The sequence below is a fragment of the Vanacampus margaritifer genome, chromosome 15 (assembly GCF_051991255.1).
Source record: "Vanacampus margaritifer isolate UIUO_Vmar chromosome 15, RoL_Vmar_1.0, whole genome shotgun sequence".
In the NCBI taxonomy this organism is placed as follows: domain Eukaryota; kingdom Metazoa; phylum Chordata; class Actinopteri; order Syngnathiformes; family Syngnathidae; genus Vanacampus; species Vanacampus margaritifer.
The window spans coordinates 18,787,919-18,810,293 of NC_135446.1; the positions used below are offsets into that span (position 1 = coordinate 18,787,919).

At 41.4% G+C, this 22,375-nt stretch overlaps 4 protein-coding genes across 5 annotated transcripts; 1 reads left to right on the forward strand and 3 right to left on the reverse strand.

The window, feature by feature from the left end:
* Positions 1–5,158: 5,158 nt before the first annotated feature.
* On the reverse strand, positions 5,159–9,525 carry pus7l (pseudouridine synthase 7 like). Its single transcript, XM_077543797.1, has 9 exons — positions 8,394–9,525; positions 8,169–8,328; positions 7,023–7,239; positions 6,859–6,957; positions 6,559–6,640; positions 6,262–6,427; positions 6,059–6,182; positions 5,894–5,947; positions 5,159–5,831 (listed from the first exon to the last, which is right to left on the reverse strand). Exons 1-9 carry the CDS (start codon positions 9,169–9,171, stop codon positions 5,463–5,465), a joined length of 2,049 nt encoding a protein of 682 aa, XP_077399923.1. The 5' UTR covers positions 9,172–9,525; the 3' UTR covers positions 5,159–5,462.
* A 1,786-nt stretch (positions 9,526–11,311) lies between these two features.
* Positions 11,312–13,226, reverse strand: phax (phosphorylated adaptor for RNA export). Its single transcript, XM_077544575.1, has 2 exons — positions 13,063–13,226; positions 11,312–12,948 (listed from the first exon to the last, which is right to left on the reverse strand). Exon 2 carries the CDS (start codon positions 12,944–12,946, stop codon positions 11,732–11,734), a length of 1,215 nt encoding a protein of 404 aa, XP_077400701.1. The 5' UTR covers positions 12,947–12,948; positions 13,063–13,226; the 3' UTR covers positions 11,312–11,731.
* Positions 13,227–13,471: 245 nt separating this feature from the next.
* On the forward strand, positions 13,472–16,896 carry pmpcb (peptidase, mitochondrial processing subunit beta). Its single transcript, XM_077545245.1, has 13 exons — positions 13,472–13,599; positions 13,813–13,950; positions 14,024–14,110; positions 14,234–14,363; positions 14,441–14,639; positions 14,721–14,800; positions 15,371–15,483; positions 15,568–15,711; positions 15,880–16,040; positions 16,128–16,213; positions 16,280–16,368; positions 16,464–16,539; positions 16,685–16,896. The coding sequence occupies exons 1-13, from the start codon at positions 13,516–13,518 to the stop codon at positions 16,747–16,749; spliced, it is 1,452 nt and encodes a 483-aa protein (XP_077401371.1). The 5' UTR covers positions 13,472–13,515; the 3' UTR covers positions 16,750–16,896.
* Positions 16,800–21,984, reverse strand: dnajc2 (DnaJ (Hsp40) homolog, subfamily C, member 2). Of its 2 annotated transcripts, none has more exons than XM_077545244.1 (16): positions 21,780–21,984; positions 21,271–21,461; positions 20,975–21,050; positions 20,609–20,707; positions 20,308–20,530; positions 20,111–20,176; positions 19,925–20,016; positions 19,711–19,832; positions 19,485–19,634; positions 19,325–19,413; positions 19,018–19,087; positions 18,740–18,927; positions 18,434–18,534; positions 17,452–17,562; positions 17,090–17,244; positions 16,800–16,982 (listed from the first exon to the last, which is right to left on the reverse strand). In XM_077545244.1, exons 1-16 carry the CDS (start codon positions 21,832–21,834, stop codon positions 16,914–16,916), a joined length of 1,857 nt encoding a protein of 618 aa, XP_077401370.1. In that variant the 5' UTR covers positions 21,835–21,984; the 3' UTR covers positions 16,800–16,913. The 2 variants fall into 2 exon arrangements, with proteins under 2 accessions (XP_077401370.1, XP_077401369.1); XM_077545243.1 differs by having other exon boundaries at positions 17,090–17,250.
* Positions 21,985–22,375: the final 391 nt, after the last annotated feature.

Sequence of the window (22,375 nt, forward strand, 5' to 3'; positions counted from 1 at the left end):
ACATAATCTACATTACTTACTCCTCCCTCAACATTACTTGACCAATTTAACTTTTCCAACTTCAACATGTGCAGATCATTCAAGCGGCCATCTCATTTATTACTCCCACTCATAAAATTGACGAAATTTTCTGAAATCCTAAATTCAAATATATTTACATATTTGCCCCCAGTTTCCACATACTGTATTATTGACCAATTAATTTGAACAATTACAACTTGAACGAATTCAGCTCATTCCATGTCATTCCAAATCATTCCAAATGATTCCACATGCTTCATTGTTTTATTATTCAGCTTTTCCGCCTTCACGCGCAATTTCTGCAGAAATTGCAAAGGTCTCATTTTAGATGTATTTATATCGGTGCTATTGTAGGTCCAAACAGAAGAAGGAAGGTCAAAGAGTCGTTTGGAAACTGTAGTTTACTTAACAAATACTCTATATATTAAAAAAAAAAAAAACTAAAACAAATGCAAACTAAAATAAAATGAAGAGTTTAATAATAATTGCATTAAAAAATAAAGTCAAAATGAAATAAAAGCTATAATGAAGATTCCCGAACTATTACAACCCTCTTAGGCATACACCTTATTTTAAAATAAACTATTCCAGAGTGTACCCCATCTGTCGGCCCCAAGTCAGTCAGGATCATCGCCAGCTCATTCATCACTCTGAGGACAAGTCTCCGTATGACATCATTACAAATTGCAAAGAAAAAAACACCTTGCATCAACATTGTCTTTCCATTGCTAATTATTTTCAGTGCTGCAAAGCAATTATGTAAATGCTAAGAGGCTAGCATTACCTTGTAATGCTATTGCAGCCTTTGCGTAATCAAATCCAGCAGACCAACATCTCCGATAACCTTGCATGTCGAGACGGGGCTAATTTGCTCTTCACAGATAGCAGCGGGGCCAGATGCTAACACATTGTTTCGTAAGTTGCTCATCGGAGGATAACAAGTTCCCTCTGAGCTCCTCAGACGAGTCTCGCAGGGCAGGAAGTGGTTCCATCAATCACCGCGGGGACAGCTCCTCCTCCTCCCAGGGCGCCGCGGACCTTTCGGCGCAGCTGCCCCCCCGATAGAGGCCTGCTTCCCATTTTCATTCCGATCTGTCCGTGTACGCACGCGTGCACAGCTGAGCTCGAGTCAACAAGGCAATTAGATGACTCCAAACCAAATTTACCTTCAAGACTCTTGATGGATGTGAGGTAGGGAGGATGGTGGCAAGGATGGAAGAAGATGACTTGTGTGTAAAAGCCTCAGCAACCTCTTTTGGAAGAAGCTTCGGCTTGAGGTGACTAGCTGATGGCTAAACATTCTCACTTGGGACTTTTTGCATCAATCACAGCAAATGGTCCAGGTCCTGGATTAGCAAAGCAGCCCCAGACCATCACACTGCCACCATAATGTTGTCCCGGGTTCCCTTATGACCAACCTGGATGAGGGTCATTTTCATAGGCCAGTAGTTCATCACAGCTCCGCTTTTCTCCATTTGCTGGAGTTGTTCTACTAGCGCTCAAATGGCTTTCCATTCTGAAATCAATCTCATCTGACGCACGAGCCGTAGTCCTTCCCCCCCCCCCCCCCCACAAAGCTGTAGTCTCGTCAATAGACGCAGTTTTCAGGTCAACAGTGGTGGTGCCACATGTGGGCCTCTCACATGTGGCACCCGAGCCACACAAACGTCAACGGAGATCACTTACGTCACTGGCGTTGTTGCATGAACTGATGAAGCCTTCCCGGAAGAGAGGCGAAACGTCAGTCAGTCCTTTTTTTTTAGTCCCTCTCTTCCTGTGGATCTCTGAAAAAATAGTACAAATTTGTTTTGTTTTTTTAGATTAAATATTCTTTAATTGAATTAATGATTTATAGGTGTATTTAAAATGAATAATTAAATATTTAAAAAAAGGCAGAGTCCAAATTTTTAAGTTTTCAGAAAAAGAGATGAAAGCTAGTTTTTTTTTAATTACCTAAAAATGTCCAAAAAGGAAGAGGAAAAGCAGAAAGTTACCATAAAATGTCCATGAAATTGCCAAAAATGTCAGGGAATTGAACAAAAAAAAAAATCCAGAATAGAAAACATTCAAAAAAATAACCATAAAATGTCCAAAAACAAAAGAAGAATTAAAAAAAAAAAACGCCATAAAATGTGTCTAGAATTGCCAAAAGTCTGAATATTTATTTCTTTAAAAGGCAGGGGGAAAAGTTTAAAAAGTAGTTATAAAATGTCCAAAAACAAAAAGAAGATTTCCCAAAAAATTACCATTAAATGTCCACATAATTGTAACCAAAAAAAAAAGTCTGAAAATGTATATTGATTTAAGAAAAGGCCGGAAAGAGATTGTTGAAAAGCAACCATAAAATGTCCAAAAACAAAAGAGGAAATCCCAACAATTACCATAAAATGTCCACAAAATTGCCCAAAATGTCAAAAAACTCATGGCAAAAAAAGGCAGAACAAAATGCCCCAAAATAACCATAAAATGTCTAAAAAGAAGATGACGAGATGCAGGAAATTACCATAATGTCAATAAAATTGCCAAAAATGTCAAAATTTTGACAAAACGTATGGAAAACAAAATCTGAAAAAAATGAAAGACAAAATTAATCTTTACATATTGGATGCTGCATATTTTTTTGTTTTATGGTGCAGCTCTAATGACCTCTTACAACCTCATTACATTAGACTAACCCAAACACACTGTTTCCTTCATCACAATCTTCAAATATTTTGCAGTTCCAGACAGATTTTTGCTTATTTATGAGGCCTACAATGGCTAAGAAAATAGGGACGCCGTTTGAAGACCCATCAGGCTTCGCCATATAAGCCCTTTTTGCGACACGTCACTCCGCCTCTTTTGTTTTTTCTACACGTCGCCCTGTCACGTCTGGACTGTGCTTGGCCGTGGCTTTTGCAGCAACGCACTTTGACACATAACGAAAACAAATAAGTTGAAGTCTCTGGTATGTCCAATCATGAGAAAGTCTCACAATTGAGTCCCTACTGAATATTCAACACAGCATTATAACTTACTTAGAAGCTCATCTTTTATTAATTGGTTAAGGAAGTGTTCCTTTCCGGGGAACTATTAGTCAATGGTCACATGAAAAACAGATTGAAAAAAATGTGTTTTGTTAAATCTCCGAAGTGAAGGCCGCCTTTCGGAGCCAAGTATCTTTCGTTCGGATAATATCCGTTCACAAGCATGGTAAATGTCTCTCATAACCCTCAACTTCCTTTTGCTGGTTTTTCCAAGACCAGCGGTGAATGCGTGACCGTGGAAGTGGGCCGATATTTATCCACGGACGGCCCGGGATGGGAATGGCTTGGCCAGACGCCGTTTTTCTGATTACAGTAGATTGCAATTCTGACCTTCCAGTTGGAAGATGAATGTCAAAGTACAAGTACAGATTCTCCATGTTTGGCCTGGCTGTTGTCTTCTACTTGTACGCGTTTATATTAGTAGCGAGTAAAGTCGAGACATCTGGAAGTAATGTTCACCAAAAGAGTGTAATGAGATTGTCGAGGGGCTCGAGATGCGCGATTATTTCCCGCCTTCACGCCACCCGGGGCGACCAAATTATTGAGCCAGCGCTTGTCGGAACATTTAAAACACACGCACGCATTTCATCTGCCAAGATTCTCGTTTGACTCCTCAAGCAAAAACATTTTTAAGATCTTAATTTAGACTCCAGCATCCAGGTCGGAAATGTTAGAAGCCTTTTAGTTATTCTGTCCTCTTTCTTGTGATATTTTAATATCAATCGCATTTGAAATGAAAGTCTGCTAATGATTTAATGTGGCAGTTTATCTTACAAGTTGACAGTCTGCATGTTAGGACCAAAAACATCCATTAAGATCTTCCAGTAGCAGGAATTAAATATAGCCGTAAGGGATGCAGGGAGGAGGGAAATGTTTTTAGCACTTTACACACTCATCAAAATTCCAGAAATTAGTCACAGGAGAGGCTGAGTTTTGATTGAGAGCGGCCTCCCAGGAGTTGCACGCATCGTTATAAGCCAGAGCGTCTCTTTAAATGTCTCATAAAGGTAAAAAGATTTAAGGGTGGGACTCATTAACCTTTCAGCCCCGTGTCGGAGGCGGTTTTCTCTCTTAAGAACGAGAGATCGCGTCAGTGCCAGCACACACTGGGAGTCATCATGGCGGCGGTCAACAAGTTTGGCTCCTGGATGAAGTTTGCTTGTTCTCTGGGTTGGCTACTTCGGCTTCTTGTCACCTGGGATAGGATCATTGACTTGCAAAGCGAGTACTGTATAGAAAACGTAAGATGCAGCGCATGAGGAGCTTGTTACAAACATTAGTCAGTTGCCGCCATCTGGTGGTAAAGAGCTAATTGTGCGGCTAACTAAAAAGTTTATTTTATATGGAAAGCCGTTTGAGAATTTATTTGATGTCCTTGATAAGTAGCTTAAGGACACGATTTTCTTTACAAAAGTGTCCTATGCATACCCACGTTAAGACAAATTAAGTAGCAGAATCACCTTGTTTTTATCCTTCTCTAGGGGCGGCCATTTTGCTTTGTACGGTCATTTGCTGCTGACTGAAAGTGACATCAGTGCCCAGCTTGTGAACATCACATGGCCAAACCCAGCAAACAGGTGAGAAGTGACGCAATGCTTTTACTGTAATTTATAACAATAAAATAGAATATTTTGCCCATTTCATGGCTAATTGCTTTAAGTTAGATAACATTTGCATCTTATGAATTAGTTACTTGTCTTTTTCACCACTAAAATGTTTTGATATATTTGGGTGTTTGCCAAGATTAATAATAACCTTATTATAGTTAACAAAAAAAACCTAAGATTAATAAAAACAAAAAAATTGATAAATAAACTATGCTTTAAAAAAAAAAAAAAAAAAAAGAAGCTAAAATTAACTCTAGTTAGTTTTTGTAATTAATATTATACATGAGCTTTTGTGCTTCATTTTAGATGTATTTATTTTAGTATTGGTGTACATCATACTTAGTGGCCTTTTTTTATACTCTATGTTTATATACATGTGTGTGTGTGTGTGTGTGTGTGTGTGCGCATGTATATACGGCGTATTAAACTAAACTTAAGCATTTTCGAAAAAATAACTACTTTAAAGCTAAATAAACTATAATGAAAAATAAAAAATTTTAATGATCTTGGTGGTCCTTTTTTATTCCACTGTCATTCTAATGAAAGTCTGATTATTTTGCCATTGACTCAGCAGTATGAGAATGCGCTGACTCAAACGAGACTATTTCACCAATGCAAAAAAATATGCTGTAAAAATGTCAATATTTGTTGTTACATGAATGAAGTATCTTTTTAATGTCTATATTCCTCATTTATGCCACAAAATACACCCACAACTACAAATACCAACCAAAATACTGAGCTACAACCACAAGAGTACAAACTAGTGTGTGATGCCCTTCACAAGGTCCATCCAGTGTGCAAACATCTAAAGATCACACTTCATGATCTCTCTGAGGCAGATGGTGGCATAGCATGAGGACTCCAGGTCAAAGTTCAAGGTGAGCGTGAGCGATTCGCACTTGGCATCCTCCGTTGCTGCCTTTGAGTGTCCTTCGCTTTTTCTGCTGCTGGTTCCCGTTGCCTCTCCTCCTCCTTCCTCACTGGTCTGGAGCTGGTAGCTAAGGTTGCACAGGTTGGCCAGTAGGGGGCGGTAGCAACCCGGCAGGTTCAGCTTGAGGCCGCCAACTCGGAAGCGGCAGTTGTCCAGGCCGTCTCTGGCTAGTCTCTCCCGGTACCACGTCCCCATGGCGTTTTCGGGGTACTTCACCGTGTTTCCCGGCATCGGGAGCAACACCTGCAAACATGAGTTGACATGATTTGAATTCAAAAGTACAAAATGTGGTCTCGGCGCCATACCTGAGCGAAAGCGTAGACTCCCTGTTGCTCTTCTTGTTCTGTCACCACATGGATCTGAAAAAAGGCAGCAGGCAGCTCAGAGCTAATTCTCCTCACATTTGAAATACTGTCGACTGAAATTGACATCCAAGTGCCTTCGGGCTCGCGTTGCGCACGTCACGTTACCTGAGCCGCCCTGCCTTCTCCGCAGTCGTCCGTTTTCTCTGCTTCCTGCATCCACACCAGGTCTCCCTTTCGTACGTGGTGACCCAGCGTAGCCAACCTGTGTGCGACCGCCTCATTCCAAACTCTGCGGAATTATAAAAAGCAGATGGATTAACAACACTGCGCAGGTCAAGGTAATCTAATAGCGTTTTTTTGCAGCTGACCTGCTACAGTAGGCGTGCGGATAGAAGACTCTCATGCCATGCGGCAGGCTGAGCCAGGCTTTGGCGCAACCCTCCGGACCGGTGCCGTACCGGTTCAGAGCACGGAGCATGAGCCGCTCCCTGGCTTTGGACGCGGGCATTAACGCCAAGGACTCCTTCGCATTATCTGGAGAGAAAAAAATAATAATTTGTACTATTTACAAAACAAAACAAAACGGCAGTAATTAAATATTTCCTAGGAAGCACATTTTATTTCTGCGGTTTGAGTGAGAGATTAGCGGCGGAGTTTTGACCCACCAGTCTGGAGGAAGTGTCTCTTCGCTTTGCTCGGAGGATCGTCGCCGTCTTCGGGACTGAAGAACAAACGGACTGCGTTTACCTGAACGCAAGACAGGAGGGTTTGTTGTTGTTTTTTTCTTTTTAGAATAGTCTCACTTAAGCTAAATTATTGGAGTTATATTTTTACATTTCTGTATTTAAATTCTGTATAATTTAAAAGTTACAGCAGATGTATTCAGTCTTCTTTCATGGAAGACTACAGAAATAAATATATAATAATAATAATAATAATATATATGGACAGTATTTAATACTCACCATGTCTTCTTTGAGTAAAGCCAGCCCAACCAGGTCAGACTGAACGCTTTGACCAGTTCCGAACCTCTGCGGCCCGTAGTAGTTAACGAAACCTCTCACCTACACAAAACAAACAACATCCACTGTGAACAAGTCGAGGAAGGTTCCTGTCAAAATGATCGTACCTTAACATTCTCCAGCGCTTCCTCCACCAAGCCAGCAAGTCGATGTCGTGTTTCGACACTCGAATGTGCCTCCCTGGTGCCGTGCGACCTCAAATTGCGAACCACCAGGTCGAAGTGGTTTCCCTGCAGTCGGCCCAACTTAAGCGGCTCAGCCACGGAGCGGATGTGAGAAAGACGCATCCCTCGCCTCTCAAACTCCGCCTTCTTCTCCATCAACCTGGTGAGAAAACTTTTTTTTTCAAATTTGAAACAAGATAGACATTACATTGAAGCCCTGCTATATCGCGGTTCATCGCTGGTGGATTTTTAAATGATCGCTTCGGATTTGCGTGCCTTCGTGTTAAAGTAGTAGTTCATTGACATATATGCTAATTTCCATTATCCTGTCTATGGCGTTTTCTATTATATGTTAGCATTAAGCTAGTGGACTTTTGTTGCATAAAATTATGGTTTGGTTTAACATTTTGGATTTTTGTTTTTTTTTGTATGTCAGTGTTACAGTAAACTTCAATATAGTCGCGTCAAAATTAAGTGATTAATCAATAACTAATCAAATATGGAACTTTTTCCCCAAAAATATCTTTACAGTAGCCTTTTTATTTGACAATTTATGACTGATATGTCTTCTAATAAGTAGATTAACACCTTAGCTGTTTAGAATGGGTACTCCTGCAAGCCTCTGATCAATAGTTTTCAGACTGGATTCGGGTTCGAATTTCCCGCGCTCTTTTTGCAGGATGTGAGGTCTTGTGCGTGTTGTGTATGTGACGAAGGGTATATGCAGTTCCATTTTTCGTCAGCAGGTGGCAGTAGCGATTCAAAATTGAATATTCCACGTTCAGTAGCGTTAATCACAACTATTTTGATACTCTTCAGAAGCCATTTTTGTTTCCACAAGATTGTCCAAATCCTCTGATATCAGGCTCTCGATAGTAATTATTCTCTGAATTATGTCGTCTTTTATGAAAGTAGACAATTTGCAAATATCTGCTTTTACTTTGGAAACAATAATATAATATAATAATAACAATAACTGAGTCAGAAGCAGTAATCAATTAAAAAAAAAAATGCTAAACGAAATTTTAGATATTAAAATCTACAATCTATAGAATTTAAGATAGTATAATTTAAATTTAGTGTCGTTACCGTTGAGGCGAGACCTTCTTGACCACCATGGATTGGTAGGTGACTGCCCGCTTGTCCTTGATACCGGCGTAAGTGAAGTCTGACGGCAGGACGCCGAGTGTTGCCGCCATGTAGCTGATGGCCTCCAGAGTCTCCAAGTTTTCCTTACACAGAGTGAAAGCTGAAGGAAACAACAAAGTGAGGCACCAAGCAACAAACGTGAGCCATTGTGCTGCGTCAGTCCACCTGTGTAGACGTCTTCTTCCCTGCGTTCCTCGGCGCTCCTCTTCTTGGGTCTGCCTCGCTCCCTCAGCCGCACCGAGATGGTCGTCCTCTCCTGTTCGTTGAAGCTCTTGGTCTCCACCAGTTTCCCGAACCGGCGGTTGAGGAAGTGGTGCACGGCCGTGCGGTGCTCCTTGTTGTCGTCGGCGTGAAACGTGTAGGACGAGTCCTGCACTTTGGCGTCGATGAACCGAAAGAAGTCCTCCGCCTCCTCCTCGGTGACCAGCTGGGAAAGCTCCCTGTAATCCGGGTCCTCCCTCACCCTGATCTCGGGCTGGATGGTGACGGTCATGAGGAAGGGGAAGCGGTGTCGGACGGCCCGGTGCACGTTGGCTCGCTGGTACTTGTCGGTGAAGGAGCCCAGGGAGAGCTCCTTGTGGCCCGACTTTTCACCCTCCTCCACCTCGTCTCGGAGACTCACCACAAACTGTTCCAGCTGTTCGCTCACCGCTTGACCCAAGACCATGCTCAAGTCCAAGCTGTCAGGGCTCGATATGGTTAAATCGAACCTGCAGTCAGCTGACAAGTCAGCGTCCTCCAAACCGTGAAGGTTCTGATCCTGTTTAGAGCTCCCACTGGTTTTGCCCGAGCAATGAGGAGCCTGCGTGGTCACCTGCCGCCCATCGATGTCTATTTCAGTCACCACAAAGTCTCGGATGAACTTTTTAATGTTTCCAAGAAACCCCTCATGGTTTGATATAAAGCATGCGGGCACACTGGCAACATTACCGTCCTGCTTCATTGTAATGTAATCACCACAAATAAACCGCAGCAGAAAACAACGGACATAAACTGTAGATAATAATCTTTTTGGCCGAAGAGATATTACGAAGCTATTAATAACAGACGCTTCATACTTGACACAAAAGACAGCTCCCGGGACGGAACAGACTAATTACACAATAGTTCTCACGAATTGCACAAGTTAGCAAAACACTGGCGATAAGTACATACCAAAATGACACGTTTGTTGGGGGGAAAACAATAGGGGGAAAAAACTCCTACGTAAATTGAGCGATCAGCGTGTTTTCGAGTAGCCCGCTTGTGGCACGTAAACACATCAACACAGCACGCTCAATCCTCTACTTCCGGGGCATATGACACGTCACGTGACTCTGTTTTCTTAAAGGGCCGGTGTTCACGGGTAATATTAGCCATGTTGAAGAACAGTCATGTGCCAAACGTGGCGAAATACATTTTTTTTTAATGTTTTTTTGTCATTATGAAATGCACAGTAAATGGTTGCAAACAATTTTGATTAAGAACAAAGAAGAAGTGATTTATGAAACAGTCTTAGTTACCAAAGGAGGGGAGACAAATAGTTTATATATTTTTGTTAAATGTAAAGGAAGGGATGCAAAAATGCGTGCCAGGGGGAGGAGATCTGGAGAGGAAAGGAGTTAAGGATGCATTAGTTAAGTGGTATCCAAACTACAGCCTGGGGGCCATTTGCGGCCTGTCATCCATTGACACGGCCCACAGGGGAGCATTTTGAAAAATAGGTGCTACTACTAATTGTTTTAATGCTACGATACAAATTAGTACAATTATTTAGGTGTAGAATAATTTATCTTAAAAGTATTGTGAATAAAGATCATTTAACTTAAGAAGCAAAAGTTTCTCTCACTATAGTTTTGTTGGCCACCCCAAAATCTTGACAAATCTGCAACTGTTCACCGTATAACCTTTAACACTAAGCTCTTATGTAGCAGTTTATCAAATTAACCTGAAACTAAACATGTAATGTGTTTTGTTAACTCATTCACTTCCATAAATTTTTTTTTTTTTTTTAAATTAAAAATTCGGGGCATGAAGCGATAAATTTTTTTTGATCGTAATTAATCGCATGACTTCACTAGTTAACACATGAATATATCACAAATTTAATATCTGTTCTAATTAACGTACAATAAAAAAAATCTAGGTTTTCATACTCTTGTTAATAAAAGTGGGGAACAAAATGTTAAACTAAAAAAAATAGTTAAAATGAATTTATGGCAGTGAATGAGTTGAAAAAAAATCCCACTTGCTGTCGACTGAAGATGACATCACCTGTGCTGAGGCGGTAAGTAACGACCAATCACGGTTCACCTGTTTTCTGGGTTTGATCAGCAAACTGAGCCATGATTGGTCGTTACCTGTTTGTGACGTCATCTTTGGTCAACAGAAATTGGAAAAATTCGTTTTTAAAGCTATTAATTGTTCATAAAAAATAATGAAGTGCTCACATTAGTTATAGACAAACTGTTATCTTCTTACTGTTGAAAAGGAGTCAAGTATCCCTTTAATTAAGTCATATTTTCTCAATTTTCTGGCATTTGATGCATTTTTTAGTTTTTCTGTCCTTTCATTTTGTTGCTGTTGTCAATACAGTAGGAAGGTAACCAAAAACTAATTTGCTGATCACTGTCGACATCGCAAATATGTTATGGATCTGGTGCCTTAACATCTATGCTAATTTTCATTAGCCTGTCTATGATGTTTCATATTCTATGTTAACATTAGGCAAGCACTTTCATCAGATGAACACATGACTCGAATGTTTTGACAGTTTTCACAATAAAATTAAATTGACAAACAGCTTGAAGCAAGTACAATTTGCCTGTTATTTGACTTGACTATTTTATTTTTAAGATTTGATTTTCATTATAGCTGTTTTTGTTTTGTTGTTCAGTTTGAGTTTTTACATCGGGTTTGTTAGCCTTTTTTCCCCCAAAAATGCTTTTAGTTATTAGTTTTAGTATTTGCTTTTGTTTGTCAAGTGCAAGATTTTTTTTAAAGGTCACCAAGTATAGTGTAATAAACTATAATTCCATACACCAACACCAAAATCAATACATTTAGAATACACTTGAAAGCTGTTTATGAAAAATAAATGAGCATGGATTTTATTTGCTTTATTTTTATACATGGCGAACATCTTTAAGTACTGTAATGTAAATTGCAGAGGAGTGCTGCTAATGCCATCTTGAGGGCAAACATTACAATTGTCCTTTTTTTCTTGCCTTTACTTTTTGGATATTTAGTTACACAAACAACTTCCAGACATAATTTCAAATTAAACAAATCAGGTCTCAAAGATATCAACAAAACCTTTGGAGGTCCTACAGTGTCAATGTGCTAATAAGTAATAAAGATCAAAGCTAACATTTGTGTAGATAAAAAAAAAAATAAAAAAAAAAAGTACGCTTAATATATCAGTCGATATTAGTTGTACAGTGATTCGCCGTCCAAACCATGAATGCGACTATTTCCGGCAGGACGGATCAATGCTTTGGTAAATTGATTTTGTCAGGCAACTCTCAAAAGACCTCCAAGTCTCCTGAGCTGTACACCACCGGCGTCTCCTCCGTACCCACGGCGTGCTCTTCTTCCTCCTGGCCCTCCTCTTCCTCCTTGGCGGCCTCTTCCAGCGACTCCAAGGCCTCGTTGGTGTCGCTGGCAAAAGTCTCCCTGGAGACATCGTCGTGCTCCTGCAGGTTGAGCGTGCCGATGGCCTGCTTCATCTTCTTCGCCACCAAGTGCCGCCTCCTCTTCTGGGCCGCCTTCTTGCTCTTCTGTTCTTTCAGACTCTCGTCAAAGAAGATCTCTCTTATCTGGGCCCGGGAGACGCTGGGCATGTTCTTTAAAAGGTTGAGGTACACCCCGCCGGGCGTGCGGCGCCTGCTGCCGTCCATGGTGTAGACGCCGCCATTTTCCTCCAGTGTGGCCGTCTCGCCCAGCAGTTCGATGGCTTTTTTTGACCCGACAACTCTCACCACGCGTTCTATGAGGTCTTTTTTGGGCTCTTGCAGCCTGTACGCGATCTCATCCACGACTTTATCATCAGGGTCATCTTCGGTGATCTCATAGCGGCCTTTAATGTCCATCTCAGCTAAAGGACCCAGTCTCTCTTTCACTGGCCTTTTCCTCTTCATGTCACCGCCGGCTCTCTCTTCTGACCCCTGACCTTTCATGTAGTCATCCAGCTGGTCATCCAGCATTTTCACTTCCCCTTCATTTTGTTGCTGTTTCTCCGTCTGCCGCTCCTTCTCCATGATCTTATGAGCCAGGACGTAGTTGTAGGTCTCCACGTTTCTGTCAGACATGCAAACCTCACCCTCCATCCCAAAGACGCACAGTTCTGCAGCTATTGCATCCTGGCACTGCTCTTGTACCACGGAGCCCCAAATGTTGTTCACCTTGCGGCCTCGCAGTGCGCATGCGTCGCGGTTCGGTGCCGGCCGAGCAACGACTGCAGGTGGTTGGCGAATGTTGGATACTTTTTGACGTTTGTGGCGCCAAGCGACACATTCCTCATCAGACGAGTCCGGGTCGCTGTCACTGGACTCCGCCGTCTTACCGGAGTTTCTGTAGGCAATTGCAGGTGGCAAAGAGCTGCTAACTCTGTTTTGAAAGGAATGGCCGCTAAAGGCTGCATGTTGCGAGGGTCGGGCTGGTGCCGCTGCTGTGGCGGTTTTCATCTCAGAATCTGAACCAGAGCCGGAAATCTCTCCATCTTCCAGATCGCCGTCCATATCTAAAAGCAAAAAGCAGTTAACTACATGCGGTGGCACTTTCTATTCATAAACAACAAAAGCACAATACTCGGTATTTGTTTCTATCAATGAATTAATATAAACCAATTAATTACCTGCAAATAGTTGCTCACAACCAATACGTAGACGCGCGAATCTGTATTCAACTGTATGTCAGAGTAGTTTAGCCGCTAAACTAATGTCAACTATCGTGACATGACAGTACGATCTAAGGAAAATTGGCGCTATGCTAAAGCCTCACTTCCGTCCGTCTTCCTGTCAGACCGTTTCAAAATAAACTGCAATCGTTGCGCTCTTTCAGCATCACTTTCACCGGCTTTCCTGTCAGTCCCTTTCGAAATAAATGCTTTAAAATTTTCCTCCAATTTAAAACGAGAGTTTAAACTACTTTTAATTCTGACACAAATTTCCAACAACGCAAGGAATATCGCAGAATTCACGTTTAATATTTTGTTGAAAAGCATGAAACAAAAACACTCAAGGAAAGGAGAAAATCGTTTACCGGATGTGACGTATTAGTTTCCGCTGGCTCTGTCTGACATAACAATATGGCGGTCTCCTTACGTCTCCTCGCGTCCGCGGGGCAATGTTTACTTCGCAGATCTTTACTGGGGAAAAATAATCTCAACAGAGTAAGGACAATGTGTTACCGGACGTGTAGTTGTACTGAAACATGTTCGAGAGTTGTATCAACTCATTTTGCTAAGTTGACGTTAGTGTCCGTGCGTGGTTTCATAAACACAAGCGCATTTAAATTATGATATTTGGCTCAAACATTTGCAATAATGTTGTCGTAGTCACGTAGAATATTTATGTCGTCATGCTATTGTCTTGTGTTTTCGTAGTTCACTGCTGGGCCACGCAGACTCTTGACCACACAGGCTGCGCATCAAGTAGCTTTAAATGTCCCTGAAACTAAGGTGACCACTTTGGAAAATGGACTCCGTGTGGCTTCTGAAGACTCCGGGCTGTCCACGTGTACAGTAAGTTTTAAAGTTACCCTGGCACACACTTAACTGTTGACAGCTGTTGAAAATACAACATAATGTCTTTCAGGTTGGCCTGTGGATTGACGCTGGCAGTCGTTATGAGAACGAAAGAAATAACGGCACAGCCCATTTTCTGGAGCACATGGCATTTAAAGTAAGAAAGTCGCCCTAAATTCAGTGGAACCTTGATTCAACTGACCCCGAACCAATATAGAAATATGAAGGCCTGTGATGTTATTTTTTTTTATATTAACAACTTGTCCTGTTTCTGTGACAGGGCACCAGAAAGAGGTCCCAGCTCGACCTGGAGTTAGAAATTGAAAACATGGGTGCACACCTAAATGCGTACACATCCCGGGAGCAGACCGTGTACTATGCCAAGGCCTTCTCAAAGGATCTTCCACGAGGTATGACGGGTCCTGTGCCGAAACTCAATTTAAATCATAAAAAATACTATTTCATTCATTGCATGTTTTTGAAAAAGCTGTGGAGATCCTGGCTGACATCATACAGAACAGCACGTTAGGTGAAGCGGAGATCGAGAGGGAACGTGGCGTGATCCTGCGGGAGATGCAGGAAGTGGAGACCAATTTGCAGGAAGTGGTCTTCGATTACCTCCACGCTACCGCGTACCAGTCCACAGCGCTGGGCAGGACCATCCTGGGCCCAACTGAGAATATAAAGTACAGAATTTTGACATTGTATCAAAACACAAAGTCTTTCTTAGCTGTCATCATATGAGTTTCACAACTGTTTCATTGTAGGACGATAAATAGAGGCGATCTGGTTGAGTACATTACCACCCACTACAAAGGTCCGAGAATAGTACTGGCTGCTGCTGGAGGTGAGAACTACTTGGCTCATGTGATCAGTGTATTAACTCATTCACTGCCATTGACGACTATAGACGTCAAAAATCCATGTGAGCTATTTCTATTAGTTTAACATTTTTTTTTATTTCATTTCATTTTTTATGAAAACCTAGATTTTTTTATTGTATATTTATAACAGATATAAAATTATCATGCGATTATGATTATAATTATGATTATTTATTTTTTTAAATTAGGCCCGTCAGTCGATTAAAATTTTTAATTGTAATTAATCACATGACTTCACTAGTTAACTAACGATTAATCACAAATGTTATATCTGTTCTAAATTTACAATATTTTTTCCCCTAGGTTTTCATACTCTTGTTAGCAAAAGTGGGAAAAAAATGTTAAACTAGTAGAAATAGTTTAAATGAATTTTTGACGTCAATGGCAGTGAATGAGTTAATAAATGAATCCAATCAACTCTAGTCAGTTGTCCATTTTGAAGCCAGTGAAGATAGAGTAGACGAATAATCTGTAAAATATCAGTTTGTGACATTAACATGATTGATTTGTGTTCTTTGGATGCTCAAAAACAGGAGTTTCCCACAATGAGCTCATTGACCTGGCAAAGTATCACTTTGGAAAGCTTCTTGGCAGGTATGACAGCGACGCCCCGGCACCGCCTGCCTGCCCCTTCACAGGAAGTGAGGTACAGCTGTCATTTAACACCTCATTGTAAAACTTAAATCCGATACTCAAGACTTCGGGGGGCGAATGAACCGTGACTTTTCAGATCCGCGTGCGTGACGATAAGATGCCGCTAGCTCATATTGCCATCGCTGTGGAGGCTGTGGGATGGCCCCACCCCGACACCATCCCCCTTATGGTGGCCAACACGCTCATTGGGAACTGGGACCGCTCATTTGGCGGCGGAGTTGTAAGTATTTTTCCTGAAGCATTTACGCTCGACAATTTTGATCGTTTCAAATCGGGGAGGAATGAAGAAGCACTCACAAGTATAAAACTGAGACTTGCGATTAAAATTTTTTTTCAAGCATCATGGTTTTAAAATGACAAAAACAGTAGTATGTTGGACATCCCTCAGAATCTGTCAAGTAAGCTGGCCCAGATGGCGTGTCAGGGGAACTTGTGCCACAGCTTCCAGTCCTTCAATACTTGCTACACTGACACAGGCTTGTGGGGACTCTACATGGTGTGTGAGCCCGGCACCATCGACGACATGATGCACTTCACGCAGAAAGAATGGTGAGCTTGTTTGGAAGAGTCGAGCAAAACGACATGCCAGTATCGTTATGAGACACTTTTTTTTTTTTTTTCCTGTAATCCTCTCAGGATGTCACTTTGTACCAACATAACTGAAGGCGAGGTGGCACGGGCCAAGAATCTTCTCAAGACCAACATGTTACTGCATCTCGATGGTAATGCGGCTTCTGGTTCGAATCCCAAGACATCCTGAGCCTTATTTTATTGATTCCACTTCTTAGGATCCACGCCGATCTGCGAGGACATCGGCAGGCAAATGTTGTGCTACAGTCGCAGGATTCCTTTGCACGAGCTTGAGACCCGAATTGATGTGAGTGGATTTCTGTCAAAATCAATTCCACACATTTGACATTCCCTGGAACCGACAGCCATATTGGCCCATTTTTGTGATGTCTCATTCAATAGGCTATCGACGCTGCCACCATCAAGGACGTGTGCACCAAATACATATTCGACAAAGCTCCTGCCATCGCAGCTGTCGGTATGTTGCGTATTTATCGTGAGCTTTGAAAATGTATATGGAGTATTATTATGAAAATTCCGAATTGGAGCGGGGGCGCGACATTTGGAATCACTCGTAGTGAGAATGTGTTCTTGGCTTTTGAATCCAATTCACCTTCTTTCAGGTCCAATTGAACAGCTCCCGGACTACAACCAGATCCGCAGTGGAATGTTCTGGATAAGGAACTAAGCAGTCACATTCAAATGTATAATAAAAAAAAAGGCATCACGGTATTTAAATATTTTTTTCAATGTCCTTTTAATTGTTTTCGTATAAAACAAAGCCCAACACAATACTATTGTAATAATAATAATAATAACGATGATGATGATGATACTACTGTCGTTGTGTTGTCATTTTTTACTCTTGTTTGCTAATTGCTCTTGTGCAGCTTTCTTGGCTTTAACCATCTCCACCAGTTCCTATCAGGGAAACGCAAAATGTCATATTCAATGTACAACAAAAACCATTGGAGCAAATGCACGACCACTTTGTGGTAATTACAGCGTCGGCCGTCGCTTGATCTCACCTTGTATCTCTTCATACAGTCTTTCTTGTTTCGTCCGGGGACGGAAGCGGCTATCTTGTCCCACCGTTCAGGTGTGCTGACAGGATATGTCTTGAGGGCCTGCTCGAGAAGTTTTTGTTCCTCGGTAGTCCAGGGGGCTGCGATTCCATCACCGCCTGCGGCTTAACACAATTAAGACTAAACCAGTGGAATCTCATCTGAATTCCACAGAATATACAGTTAAAACCCATCGTTAAATGGAAACGCTGCTTTTATGCTTAACAAAGCTTTTCGAGGGAACTTTGGCTTTTGAAAGGCAAACGATTCCGATTCCCACTTATTGTGTTTAACTTGGGCGGTTCCACTTGACACACAGCACTCACCTTCAAACCTCTCTGATGGCACGGCGTTGTCAACGGTGGGTGGCACAGAATTATGTTCCTTCTTGAATTTCTCAAAGGCTTTTCTGTTGATGTCGTCTTTCTGTAATGGATCTGAAGAGACGACAGCAACTCAATGGAGGACGAAAAAGCAACCGATAGAGAGAAAGGAAGCCAATAGTTTGCTAATGAGCAATTGTGCCACCTAGTGGCCAAAAATTTGAATACGTTGAAGCCAGCAGGCAGTCAGTCCAGTTGAAAAGTTTGATGAAAGACTTGCGGGCTACTTTTGTATTATTTATGACAAAAGTTTTTGTTTTGTGATTATTAAGCATTTTGATTTGACAAAGTTGCGCACATACCTAAATGCAGAAAATGTGAAGAAATTGGCACAGAAACTGAAGTCATCTAAAAAGGTAAGTCTAACCAATCTTTTGTTTTAGGATTGCATTGGCATATCTTTGTTTAAGGTTGAATATGGATCTTGTTAGCCTAAAAAGTCGATATAACTGGACTAAAGTTTTAAGGGGCGGACTTGACTCATTAGGCCATTTTCAACAGTAAAGAGAGAAGAATTTGTCTATAATTAATGTGAGAACTTCATCATTTTTCATGAACAATTAATACCTTTAAAATGTAATTGTTCCACTTGCTGTTGACTGTAGATGACATCACCTGTGCTGAGGAAGTAGGTAACGACCAATCATGGCTCAATTTGCTGACCAAACCCAGAAAACAGGTGAGCCATGATTGGTCGTTATCTACTTCCTCGTCATTGCCAGTCGCCAGCAAGTGGAACAATTAGTTTTTAAAGCTATTAATTGTACATAAAAAACAAAGTATTGGTAAGCAAATTAATTCTGGACAAAATGTTAACTTTTTACTGCTAGAAATGGCTCAATGAGTCAAGTGTTTCTTTAAGTGCACCAAAGGTTAAATAATGTCAGGCTTACTGAATACCAAATTCAAGTGTGTAAATATTTACCAAGCCGCTGTAAACTCTTTGCTTTGTTGATGACGTCTTTGGCTGTCCTCTTCATGCCACTAGTTGAGTGTAAATTCATATAGTTGGCAATAACTTCCCATCTGAAAAAAAACAAATACAATTTTTTTAGACACACATGTTATGCACATAGAAAAATAATTGATTAAAAAGAGACACTGTAAGATTTTTTTTTTTCAATTTTAGAAGAAATATTTTGGTAAATTAAAATAGAGTAAAACCCGAACACATGCCGTTTTCAATTAAGATGATAGCAGTTTAGGAGTGAATACTAGGCTGAGAAATTACCTAGCGTTGGTTCCAGCAGGAAAGAGGTTGACGGCCTTGATGAGCAGCTGAAGGTCTTCCTCGTTCCAGCCTTTCCCGCCGCCCCCTCCCCCTCCTCCTCCGCTGGCCTGCTCCGCGCTCCGAGAGGCCTGCATTGCCTGGACCTCGGCATCCCTCTCCTTCTGAAGCTGCAGGTTCACCTCCCGCACCTGAGAGGAAAGGCACATAGGTACAGATGGGTTTAAAATAATAGCAATGGTTTTGCTTTGTTTTATCCACTTTTTTTTCTTTTTTTTTACCTGCTTCTCTACTGCGACTTTGCTGTCCTCCTTTGAAGCACAGGCCAGTATTTCGTTGAGGGACTGCAGGCTGGAAGTGAACACAAAAACTTCTGTTAGATGAAACGAAATCTCAAAAAGTTTCCATGACAGTATGGTATGATTCTTATCCGGCTTGTTTTCATAAAAGGAAGTGTAGGCACAAAGATGATAATACACAGAGCCAGTGGGTGCCACCATGAAAAATAAGTGCAGTGTGAAAACTCTAGACATTAACAAAAAAATTTTTTTTATAGCACATTGGTTACCATTGTCTGGTTTATTTTACCTTGTGAGTTCTAGCCTATCACAGAGCTTCTCCACCTCCTCCATCATCTTCACGTTTTCGGTCTCACCGTCAGCAAAGTAATTCCAGTTCTGTGGCGTGTGAAATCGACCCGTTATTAGACCCGACAGAACTCAAAGCAAATAGTTCAATGAATTCAAACCTTGCAGTTTGTCCTGAGCTTCTGCCTCTCCTTCTTAATGGCTTTCTTCTGGATGTCCTTTTCTTTTTTGGCTACCTGAGCCGCTTGCTTGGCTTCTTCGTCTTCTTTCTCTTTAGCCAAACGAGCCGCCTCCATCTCAGCCAGTCGGGCCTGAAAACAAAACGATAATGCCGCACGTGATATCGCAAACTGGAACGTTGCTTGAACTCTGCCCGTTGGGACTTACTCGATCCTTTTCTTCCTGCTCTTTCTTCTTGGCTTCAACTTTTGCCTTCTTCTCAGACTCTTTCCTGGCTTTTTCCTCTTCTTTGAACTTCTTTATCCTAGGATCGCAACTGTACGCGGTATCTATATTGGGACAAATGGAACGTGTTAAAGATTCCTCAACCGCATGCGTTGTTGTTTACTGCAACTTTTTGTGACATCTGCGGTCTCTGTACCAACTAGTGTTCGTATTCTGATCATCTCCTCCTTCTTCCTCTGAGCTCTGGAAGCTCGATTCTGCTTTTCGATCCATCTCCTTTCATCTCGACTACAGGGGGGGGAAATATGAACGGCTAGTCAGACACTGATGGGGGGTGACATACAGGCCAAAGAATTGTTTTTTAAGTGCTAAGAAGTTCTACCACTCAGCCTTTTCCTTCTCCTCTTCATCCAAGTATGAGAATTCCCTCCATGAATCAAAATTGTACCTGCGACAACAGAAATAAGTTCAAATGGTGGTACCTGGAATCTTAAATGAAAACCAAATTTGACCACTGAACACATTGTGGGCACACCGCTGGTACTCCTGACACCAAACGATGAAATTCATACCACATACCAAAATGAGTAGAAGTTATCCACTTCTTCGAAAGAAGACTTCACGGTTCCAAGGTTGGGCACGTGCTTTTTGATCGACCATCGGGAATTCCTCTCAAAAACAGAAGGAAACACCTGGAAGAAGTTTTCTTTGCCTTCGCTCTTGGAAGGTACACCGTTGTCAAACGTGGGATCGACACTGTCAAAGGCTCGTCTTTTCACGGGATCTGACAGAGCTTCTATAGCTGTTGGTCAAAAACAACAATAGAGGGACATAAGTAGAGAGCCCCGGATCAATAAAAACTAGTTACGACGCAATGCACCTTTCGTTATACACGTGAAATAGTCATTGTCGCCTTCTGAAATCTGCTCCCCCGCAGCTTTCCTTTTGTCAGGGTGGTGCTTCAACACGATGGATTTGTCTGTTGAGAAACAATCACGGACGTGACCCGAGGAACTTTTTACAATAATGCGGGAATAACCATGCTGCATCCAACGCATTAGTGAGACATGCTAACAAATAAAAGCGATGAAAGTGAATAATAATCCCATTGTGTTGACAGATTGATGGCAGAAATCACCACTCCACCAAAATGAGTGACTGTGCGCATACAAAAAACTGAAGAACAACAGCCGTAGGTACCATGCAGTGTGAAAAGGGCACACCTGAGAACAGGAAGCATACTTACGGGCAGCTTTGATCTGTTTCTGAGTGGCTTTGTATCTCAAGTGTGGCAGCCCGAGGACGGCATAGTGATCTTGATTCTAACAAGAAGTAACAAAACACTTAAGCAAATTATAAGCAGACAAATGTGCAAGTACACAAATGGAAAAGTATTAAGCGCTTGTATCTGTATGAAATGCATTTTTATGTATGAATGCTGGCATACGATGTGAAATTATTCCTAATAATTTACTGAGTATCCATCAATCTAGACTAACTGCAGCCAGTTAACAGTATTCAACTTTTTTTTTTTTTACATGCCTTCCAGTCCTTTGGATCGAGCGTTCGGAGCATCGGATGCTCTTCCAACTTAAAGTCCTCATCATCAGACTCCTCAGAGGACGACGACTCCTCTTCTAACTCCTGAAAGGAGGTCGAAACATTTCTGTTTCTCCTCCTCACAAAGGCTTCGAACCAGCGGCCCACTGGCTCCACCTGAACCTGCACAGAGGCTAACAGAGGGGAGCAAAAGCAAGATAACTTATTAACATAGTACCTACATAATAACATAATACCTGTCACATATAAAAATCACTGCAGCTATTGGGCTGCTGTTATGCAACAGTCACAATATTTGGCTAAATTAGCACCACTGGCGTTGAAATATATACAAAGACACGCATCCATAAATACAGCTATTTTCTTTGGCTACACCTGAATGTTTGCTGTCTGTTTTCAAACGTATTGCTAACAAGCATGCTAACAAACTCTTATAACTGTAGCTTAGCGGGCTATCTCCCTGTGGCCTCATTCAGTCATTCAATTCTTACCGGCAACCTCTTGAAAAACAGTCGTTTCATCCCCGTCCACCGCTTTTAATAGCATTTTTAGAAGGATGGCGACACAAACATTCAAGAATCGCTATAATCCAATAATGTATTTCAGAAGGTGTTTCAAATTTCAGAAAGGGCTAGCTAACGCATTTTGCGGCTGCAGCATGTGTTGAAGCAACCCTACGTCACTTCCGTCAATGCCGTAGCATGTCGCGGTTTCTGTTACGTAACTTCCGTTTTTGGCACGTCGACTTGAGCAATTTTTGCTTCATTTGTATTAATAAAATGACTGAGTATCTTATTCCGTTTTATAAGTTTCAACGACTAACATCAAGCAGGGAGATAACTGCATATCTCACGCAGTCAGTACAAACCACGATGTTTCGTGAAGTTATGCTAATTTTAATTTCTTTAGTTACTCTTTTAAAAGTTCTTATGTTGATTGTGAAACGAACCATGCAGAAGAGAATGAACACGGTGACCGTGTTATATATGTAATAATTTTGGCGAATATTCAAAGCCAGTACAATAACAATATTTTGTTTTTAAGCTTATTTTTATGGAGGTATCATGTCTAAAACTTAAACACCCAC

Coding starts and splice junctions, on each gene's coding strand:
- pus7l (XM_077543797.1), bottom strand. CDS start 9,171: ATGAAGCAGGACGGTAATGTTGCCAGTGTGCCCGCATGCTTTATATCA. Junction 7,240..8,168: donor AAGAAGGTCTCGCCTCAACG/GTAACGACACTA, acceptor TTTTCTCACCAG/GTTGATGGAGAAGAAGGCGG. Junction 6,641..6,858: donor CTTTACTCAAAGAAGACATG/GTGAGTATTAAA, acceptor TCTTGCGTTCAG/GTAAACGCAGTCCGTTTGTT.
- phax (XM_077544575.1), bottom strand. CDS start 12,946: ATGGACGGCGATCTGGAAGATGGAGAGATTTCCGGCTCTGGTTCAGAT.
- pmpcb (XM_077545245.1), top strand. CDS start 13,516: ATGGCGGTCTCCTTACGTCTCCTCGCGTCCGCGGGGCAATGTTTACTT. Junction 15,712..15,879: donor GCTCATTTGGCGGCGGAGTT/GTAAGTATTTTT, acceptor GACATCCCTCAG/AATCTGTCAAGTAAGCTGGC. Junction 16,041..16,127: donor CACTTCACGCAGAAAGAATG/GTGAGCTTGTTT, acceptor TAATCCTCTCAG/GATGTCACTTTGTACCAACA.
- dnajc2 (XM_077545243.1), bottom strand. CDS start 21,834: ATGCTATTAAAAGCGGTGGACGGGGATGAAACGACTGTTTTTCAAGAG. Junction 19,088..19,324: donor GATAGGCTAGAACTCACAAG/GTAAAATAAACC, acceptor GTTCACTTCCAG/CCTGCAGTCCCTCAACGAAA. Junction 18,535..18,739: donor CCTGCTGGAACCAACGCTAG/GTAATTTCTCAG, acceptor GTTTTTTTTCAG/ATGGGAAGTTATTGCCAACT.